A 9584-nucleotide genomic window follows, 5' to 3' on the forward strand; every position below is an offset into this window, starting at 1 on the left:
TGGCTGATTATACGATTTTTCTTCATGGTCTGGCACCTAGCTACCTTAGTGAGCTCCAAGTCCCATATGTGTCAGGTCGTAAATTCCCCTGATTCAACTCTATTGGTTGCACCCATGGTTGGTAACCATGGGTAACCGGTTTCTTTGCTATCCAAGCCCCCAAACTCTGGAATTGCCTGCCCCCTGACCTTAGGTAAACTGGCTCAGCATTTCCTTTTTTTAAATTGTAATATTTTATGAATCTTTTTTGTTTGTGTTTATTCTATGCTTGTTGCTTGTTTATAATGTTTGTGGTTATTATTTTGGTACCACTGTTTATTGATGTTGTTTAATGTTTAATTTCATGTTTTTTACTTCATTTGTTCTGTATTTTATTGTTTTTGTACGTCTTCTAAGACCTTGTAACCTTGTTAAGAAAGGTGCTTTACAAATTACATTTATATTTAATAATAATAATAATAATAATTGATCCGTTTTTTATAGCACTTTTCTAAATACTCAAAGACGCCTTACAAATAAGAAAGGAATACATACAGACAGTACAGACACTCAAACAAAAGGGAAAAAAATAAACAACACCACAACAATAGGCAACACATTAAGAGAGCGGGAGAGAGAGGAAGATGGCGGAGGATGATTTGTCAAATGTCGTAGTTGGTCCTGAAGAGATAGGTTTTAAGTTGACTTTTGAATGAACAGAGTGTATCAGAGTTTCGGATGGCCAGAGGGAGGGAGTTCCAGAGGGTAGGGGCGGCGATGGCGAAGGCTCTGTCCCCGAGGGAGCGATACTTGGTCTTGGTGATGGAGGTGAGAAGGTTGGCATCAGCAGAGCGTAGGCGGCGAGTGGGGGAGTGGCGATGGAGGAGATCTGTTATGTACGAGGGTGCAAAGTTGTTCAGCGCTTTGTAGGTGGTAAGGAGGATCTTGAAATTGATGCGTTGTTTTATTGGAAGCCAATGAAGTTGACGGAGGATGGGAGTAATGTGTTCTCTGGAGGGGGAGTTAGTAAGCAGTCGGGCAGCAGAGTTTTGTACATATTGCAATTTTTGAAGGATAGTGAAGGGGAGGCCATACAGAATGCTATTGCAATAGTCGAGTCTGCAAGTGATGAAGGCGTGGATTAGTGTTTCGGTAGCTGAGGATGAAAGAGTGGGTCGAAGGCGTGCAATAATGCAGAGGTGGAAGAAGGATGTTTTTCTGACGCTGTTTATGCGTGACTTGAAAGAGAGCGTGGGGTCCATGATGATGCCGAGGTTTCTGACCAGGGGGGAAGGAGTGACAGAGTGACCATCAATGCAAATTGAGAAGTTCTGGGAGGTGGGGATGATGGTTTTTGGGCCGAAAATTATGATTTCAGTTTTATGCCGCTGAGTTTGAGGAAGTTGTTGTCCATCCAGGTTTGGATGTCAGTGAGGCAGTTGGTGAGAGTGTATAGGATGGCAGGAGTAATGGCTGTGGTGGTGATGTATAGTTGGGTATCGTCGGCGTAACAGTGAAATTGAAGACCATGGCGGCGGATGATGTGACCTAGTGGGAGCATCTAGAGGATGAAGAGGATGGGGCCAAGCACTGAGCCTTAGGGGACTCCGTGTGAGACAGGGATGGTGTGGGATTTGTGGTTGTTGATCATTATTTATTGAACATTTTTAGTGCGTGGTAACTAGCAGTCTAGATATATGCAACTCCGGTTTGCCATATGCATTGATAATAAAAATGTGATTTCCTATCATGCAACAATTTGTATTGACAAACACATTTATTTAACATATTAAGCAGACTGGACGTCTTGAATCCTCCAAGAATGCAATGGACAATCATTTCATTACTCTATGCTAATGCTTCTAAAGCAAAGTAATAAAATGGTAGTCATAAAGACCACGTTAAGAAAAGTTTTTTTAAAGTGTATTTCAAATCAATGCAATAACTTGAAAGTTGAACAGAAATATTGTAACCAATCTTCTTAGGCTATATCCCAAGTCCATTGTTTTTTTCAGATTATATTGCATTGATTACTTTTCACCACAAGATGGCGCTATCTCCATCTGCAGGAATGTTACTAAGTGGGCTGCGCAGGGTCATTTAATGTAAAATATTTCCCTTTTTTCCCCTCAGTATAAACAGCAGAACTAATGTATGTTTAAAATATGCACGAAAGGATAGAGTGATAAATAATGTCACAGGGTCAGGATGCATGAACTTATTGCAGTCAACTGAATGAGCACATAACTACTTATGAAACCTTCCTAGCTGGCTAGCTAAGTAGATAGTTATACAACATAAAATGATAGTAATGTTGTGCAACAAATTACCTGATGATAGTGTTAGCGGGATTAACAAAAATAACCTTGCAGTCATGCTTAATCCCCAATTACTATGTTGTAATCTCATACTGGAATCAATGTGGAAATTTACAGAACAGTTGGGATAGTTTGTCCCTAAAAAATATATTCTGTATCCAATAATTGTTCTTATATGAATGAAGAAGAATAGAAGATTTACAATGAAACAAAGACAGCTTTTAACACATTGCTGCACGATAAAAATAATAAAAAAGGAAGGTATGAGGCATGCTAGCGGTAAAATACTAGCAGTAGTGAAATAGAAGGAGAGGCTAGAAGAATGGGTTTCTAGAAGAGGGGGCATGGCAAATCCTAATCCTGAATAATCTGGTGAGTCACTCACACAGGGCCGAAAATATCTAGCATTATCCTCCTCATTCTCCAGCGGGAGAAGGAATCCATATAAATAACAAGAGAAACTGAGGTACTGCTAGTTGACAAGGACTGGGAGGACAAACTCCAACCACCAAAACGGCACCTTGTTCTTTCTGCTCTGTTTCAGAGGGGAATTATTTGCATTGAATCGGCAATTTCTTCGGAGTGATGGCCCTCATGAAATCTGGTTGGCTGTGGAGACAGAGTAAGTATTTTCTTCTTAACAACAGGTCACATATTGGTTTCAGGTTCTTCCTAATCATATCCACGCAACGCTGTTTCCTATTTTAAAGACCAGCTCATTTTTGTGGTTAAAGGTTATCTAGGTTATTTAATTTAGTTTGTAGCAAAGGTTAGGCTGATTTACAGTGTCTTGCTTATGAGCAGGTCAAGCTGCTGCTAACACTTTAATCCCTGTTTTGTTTTCTGTGAACTATTGTAAACACACTTTGTATTAAAGAGCTACCAAACAGGTGACCTTTAAATTTGAATTCAGAGTTGTCTGTTTGAGCAAGTAGCATCGTGGGTAATGTAGTAAATCACATTCATATTCAAATCACTAAACACCTTCATTGAGAATGCAGTCCACCATAAACTGGTGGACGGCTATTGTAACCTTGTAACTTGAGGTACATATGAAATAAAGTTTGATCTACTAAATTGTCGACAAAGGATTTGTGGCGTGATATAATATTCTGCCTTTGCCAAGGTGAATTACTGCTTCACACGTAACCGAATACGCCTCATTTGGAGTACAACATCGATTGGTTTGACTCCTATCAAAGGGAACCAAGAATCTTCTCTACAGCTTGACGGTGTAAAATGGGACTGTTATAAAACTCTAGTGTGTGTGTGCCACTTAGACCCACCTGTAATCCAATCAACTGTCTACCTGTAAGTGGCTTATCACGGTTAGCCAATGGAAGCGCACCAACCCACACAGAGTATGAGCCTAAAATACAACTGAATGGCCACTGTTGTTTGCAAGAGAGAAACGTCAAGAATTGCACATTTTGGAGAGAGAGAGAGGGCGAGAGTATGAGAGAGAGAGAGAGAGAGAGAGAGAGAGAGAGAGAGAGAGAGAGAGAGAGAGAGAGAGAGAGAGAGAGAGAGTGGAAGATAGAGACAGTGGAAGAGAGGGAGTGACAGAGACAGAGTGGAAGAAAGAGAGAAAGTGAAAGAGAGAGAAAGTGAAAGAGAGAGAGAGAGAGAGAGAGAGAGAGAGAGAGAGAGAGAGAGGGTGTAAGGGAGAGAGACAGAGTGAAAGAGAAAGACAGTGGAAGAGATAGGGAGAGAGAGAGAGAGAGTGGAAGAGAGAACAAATGATGAAGTACAATAAAAACTGAAACAGAAACACATAAATTATACCTTGGCATCATTGATTTTCATGCAAATAAAGCACAAGTGTAACAGGCCAACTGCAACCAGATTCCATTTAAAATAATGTCTTCTGTGACCACAATCCTCAGTCACCAAAACGATTCCCTTTATTCATCTTGATAAGTAATTAGTAAATGTAAGTTGCCGTAACCAAACAAGTTAGAATAAATGACCTTGATCAAGATAGACATATTAACAGAAAACCCCAAATCTAGTCCTAAGAGGGAAACCCACTGCACTTGCAGCTTACTTACAAATATATGTCTTATTTCATACAGTGGAGCGCTTAAAATACCTGCTGTGGAACCATAATTATGATAGGTTTTTGTAGAAGCAGGGATTGTATGGGTTTAATATAGAAAGAAATACATCCAGACCAGGATACATTGTTCCTCAAGAAGAATAAGAATGAAACTATAATTCACCCAGGTCTGCTGGCGTGAGGTACCTATGGAGCTCCAGACTCCCTGCAGCGTTTCCTCTCAGTTTCTCACCTCATCCTTCTCTCCTATCAGCCACAGTCCTCAAACGCTGGAAATTGAACTGGTGTGATATTTGGATTGATGGGAGTTTTGTCTTCTACAAGAGCGACAGCAGAAGAGACTTCATGCAACGCGTCAGCCTCAAGACCACATGTGTAGACGTCAGATCTGGCTTTGAGTGTGCAGGTAGCTATTACGTTCCCAATGTGTGTGTGTGTGTGTGTGTGTGTGTGTTTGCGTGTGCGCATGTGCATGTGTGCATGTGCCTGAATGCATGTGGGTGCGTGCATGTGCCTGCGTGCATGCATGTGCTTGCACGTGCGTGCCTTGTTGTGCCGCTTGTTGCGTCACCATCCCCATGCAGCACACGCGTGTGAATGCTACACTCTGACTTCCCACCCGGAGCACATTCACGCACACTCACACCTTCAGACTTCACACCACTAAAAGCTGTGGCTCCACAGGTGTGAATCCCCCTGAGAGCCACCCCAGAGAGAACCTCCTGGTGGTCCTGCTGGCTGACGGCTCCAGCGTCAACCTTTGTGCCAACAGTGAAGACGAAGCCATGTGAGTGCTCTCTGAACACCATAGTGCAGCGGCAGGGGATACCATGATCTGGTCATGGCTAACAAAGATCCTTTCTCCCAGCCCAAAGGTTGTGTGTTCAATCCCCGTGGGCAACAGTCTACCTGTAGGCATCTTTCAGCCATGATGCTCTAAGTCTAATAAGTACCTGGTCATTAAGGACATCTTAAAATAGAGAATAATTGCCTTTAAGCATTGGCTAAGTTTAATTAAAATAATTAGTTGTACTGACCCAACGTCAGCAAGTCTGCCACGCCCTAACGTATTGTTGGTTCTATTTACAGAGCCTGGAAACTCACCATAGTCGATACCAAAAGGAACCCGGTGAGTTTAAGTGCATATAAGTATATGTGTTGTGTTGGTAATCGACATTCTATGGGGTAGCTTCAGCGCCTTCTCGTAGCATTCTGCTCACACACGTATTAATGGTTTCTATTCTCTCTGTGGCCGCAGATTAAACCATAAAGTAATTGTAAAAGGCTTGTGTACAAAAATAAAGTCTTCTTGCTGTGCTTCTCTAATTGAGTCTTAAGTGCTTGATGGATCGCAAATGCTATCTCATAATTAAAATGCTCTTATTTTCAATGCGAAAAATAAGAGAAAAACAAAGGTCTTCAAATGCCTTTCCCATGATCTTGGTAAAGGTGTGAGCACCCTGACCTGAGGCCAGTTGAGTTTCTAAACTGGGTTTTGTTTTTCTTCCTGGTGCACAGCTGTTCACCTACGACCCTTATGATGACTCTTATCAGGCGGTTCCAGTCAACAGCCACCACACCATCTACATCACACCTGGAGCAGGACCAGGTACATTATACTCCCATCCGGAACACCTGAGGGACCTCCAAACCCTATAGCCATTCAAAACTGCCCTCAAAACCCAATTCACACGTTGGCCTTCAGTCTTGCCAAGCCCTCCCTTCTCCTACTCCTCTTCCCTCTCAATTGGCAGTACACTTACGTGTATGTGTGGGCATATTTATATGTTTAGGAAAATATAAATACATTCTTTCACTAATGTATTTCTGTTTTGCATCTTAGTTTTCCAGTATTAAGAGCATCTTTGAGATATTCAATAAAAAGCAATCGACAAGTCCACTTTCAGATTTGTATTAATATGATTATGATTATTATTAATATGGGTTAGGCACAGGTCTCATCTATCTGGGGAGAGAGGTGTGAGGTTTACTGGGGGAGTGTATTAGCAAAGAGGGGTCAGGAAAGTCTAGGTTAGGGAGTTCCATTCTCAGCCAATTCTAGGGTAGTACCCCAAGTCTGCAGTTTACCTGAAGGCATTGTCGAGCAAGATGCCATGACCCCTTCCTGCTCCTTATCGGCATGGCTGCATATCACTATGGAAGGATCCGTTGAAATGGATTACGCTGAAAAAAATAAATGCAAAGATATGGTATGATCCAAGGGGGCACTACAATGCAATCCTTTCAGTTATTTATTGTCTTGGTATATCGTTATTTGAAAATTAAGATGGGTTGAATAAGGAATTAAATGAAATTCAATCAAACAGCCTGATATAGATTCAATACTCTCACAATTCATTAATTAATTATTGATGTTTATGGTTTTGAGGTATTAATTATAGTATTGGCAAACAGGGAATGACAATTGATTCCCCTCATCCCGGCAAATCTATCCGTAATGATGATAGTCTAATAATAGCAAAGACAAATCATGATTACAGCCTGATGAAGAAAGGTTTTTCTCTGCGCTAAAATATGCATCCATTGAAGGCAGTTTTGAGGGTTTAAAGCTCTTCAACTCTCATTCCAAATGTTCACAATTGTTAATGCCACCTGATCTATATATGTATTTTTTTTCCTATTTTGACATTTCGACATTTAGCCACTTCAACAAATATTAAAATTACATAATACATACAGATAGCACGCTTCAACTGACTCAGAATCGAACTCAGCAACAGACAGATGACAACTATAAGCGCGGTGGTCTCATTGATAATATCCACGCATTGTTTAGTGAATCGACTAGGGATAATCCCTCATCCTAACCCTTAAATTCTTCAGTAGCCTACATTCCAAACAAGACTGGAATGAAGGAATAGGATGCATGAATGGGGCTTCAAAGTTGTAATGAGTTCGGAGAGACGAAGTTGAAAGTCCCACCGCGTAAACCCGTTCCTGTGTGGTTCACTCGCTACAGGTACGCATCAGGTGGTGGTTCAGAGGGATCCGTTCGACGGCGTGGCAGAGCAGCTGGCCCTGGGCCTGCTGGCCGGGATGGCTGCCGGGGCGGCCATGCGCTCCTTCCTCTGGATGCCCTTCTTGTTCTGCTAAGAGGGCTCCCCCTGACCCACAATGCACCACGCCACAAAAAGCTCTGCCTAATCCAGTGCAGGACTGGACTCCGAATCCTTCGAGCACGAACAACTGCTTTGTTGTTCCTTTTGTGTTTTACGTTTGTATCTTTTTTTATGTACTTCTCTGATGAAATGGCGCCTGTTGAAACCAACGGTCGTATTTTTCTGAGAAGCTGAAATTGCTGTGGGTCCATGATTCGCGGAATTACAGCAATTCAAAACGACAAGAGGTTCAAACCCCCTTTCTGTATGTTATTGCGTTTATATATCTTTGCAATATTGTAAATATTGTAGACTGTAAATTATATAGATGTATTTAACTGCTGTCTTTTTATGTTCATGGAACACTTGCACTTTAGAAGCAGTATATATGACAGTATTGACTATTGAGAGGGGTATATTGGGTATATTTGAATTAGAATGGCAGTTCATTGAAATAAAAAATAAATAGACATGTTTGTGTTTCTGGTTTCAGGTTGCCATAAGCCTTAGTGTATCAGAGAATGCTCAAAATAGCTGTCTTTTAAAAACAATGATATAATTTGTTGTTGCACATATCTGAAATCAGCCAAATTTAGACGAACAGTAAAGAGGATATAGGAAGGGAACCTGACAAACTCTTGAGAATTCTTCTGGAGAGGAAGTTCTACCACAAGGGTATCACAATAGGCTAAATGAAGGTCTGGCACTTGCTGTTTAGCGGGATACCTTAGACGCCCACATCTTTGTATCTAGATATTCATGGAGGGCCCAAACTTCAGTCGTATCTCTGGAGGTCTTTGCATCTGCCTCGGGTATCAGCTTTTCTTCAAAAGACAAGAGCAAAAACTAGTGTGTTGAAATCCACAATACCATATCAGCTTGTGCAAATTTGCGAGGTGGTTTTAGGATTCACACATTTGGTTATCACCATGGATGGTGAAAACCAGCAGTAAGCAATGCCGGTGCAGACTCGTAGCCAATACTTAATGCATTTTCTCTGGTCTTGAGAGAAAAGGAGTGTATCACGATGGCTGCAATAGATTATACGGTTGATACAGCTAGCTCTACTAGCTCATCTCTGTGTCTCTCAGGGCCAGCAGTGACTTTCACAGGTCCTTTCACCCTTACTTTCATTTGTTGTTTTTGGAACGCAGCCCTGGACTTGTGCAACGCTGCAGCCGGGAAACATGCTATTTTCCTACTGAATTAATGATTAAGAGGGCCAAAAGGGACGGCCATGTTGAAACGTTGGATTCTTTGTATCTGAGTGTATAGAGTCATATGGTTGTTGCTGTATGGGTTTATTCTGGTCGCCTGATGTGGCACCTCATTAAAAACAGGATATTAGGACGAGACTGAATGCAAGAGGGATCTGGAGGGACGTCTATCGATCCTTCAGGATTTGATTTGCAATAGCGGGAGTGCTTAGAGAACGTCCCAGTGGGGTGATCGATATACTATTCACAGTGTCGGAACATTATGCACGCCCGCACAGGCTTGTTGTCTGAAGAACTTGTCAGTTTTAAACGAGAGAGAGCTGCCAAGGTAAAAAGGCTGTCAGTTTCCTTTACGCGTTGTCTTTCAGTTAAACTACTTCCTGGTACACTGCAACACATTGTCGCCAATTCAAACACAATCAGCAGGCTTATTTGTCAAGGACAACATGTAGTACCTGGCATTCGCAGAACGCTGTAAGCGTTTGTGAACGTTCTACACTCAACCCTTGTCGTCTTTATGGTAACGTCTTTAATTTGCCAGTGTCCAGACTTAATTCATTGATAGATGAACCATGCTCAGAGCTGTTTTGCATCATTACCAGCGATGATTGAATGTCACGGATTATTCTATCTGAAATAATATACTTTGTTGTATCTATTACATTTTAATAGTTTAATTAGTTAACAGAAACTGTCTAGCGCCTACCTGGTTTGCATGAAGAAGTTGTCTCTTTAAAGTAGCAAGGCTACAGACAGTCAACTATATTTCATTATAAAACCTGCTCCTTTTGCATCTCTGTGAAGTGAATGAGTAATCTCTTGCAACACAATCCTTAAGACGAAACAGACTAATTCTTCTGTCATTATGGCCTCCTCCCTGCTTTCGGCAGGC

General features: G+C 41.5%; 1 protein-coding gene across 1 annotated transcript; it reads left to right on the top strand.

Annotated features, from left to right (window-relative positions):
- Window positions 1-2556: 2556 nt before the first annotated feature.
- Window positions 2557-7964, top strand: plekhb1 (pleckstrin homology domain containing B1). Its single transcript, XM_030362552.1, has 7 exons — window positions 2557-2763; window positions 2842-2919; window positions 4610-4762; window positions 5041-5143; window positions 5446-5485; window positions 5875-5965; window positions 7337-7964. Exons 2-7 carry the CDS (start codon window positions 2883-2885, stop codon window positions 7468-7470), a joined length of 558 nt encoding a protein of 185 aa, XP_030218412.1. The 5' UTR covers window positions 2557-2763; window positions 2842-2882; the 3' UTR covers window positions 7471-7964.
- The last annotated feature ends 1620 nt before the right edge of the window (window positions 7965-9584 follow it).

Source organism: Gadus morhua, chromosome 7 (genome assembly GCF_902167405.1).
Source record: "Gadus morhua chromosome 7, gadMor3.0, whole genome shotgun sequence".
NCBI lineage: Eukaryota > Metazoa > Chordata > Actinopteri > Gadiformes > Gadidae > Gadus > Gadus morhua.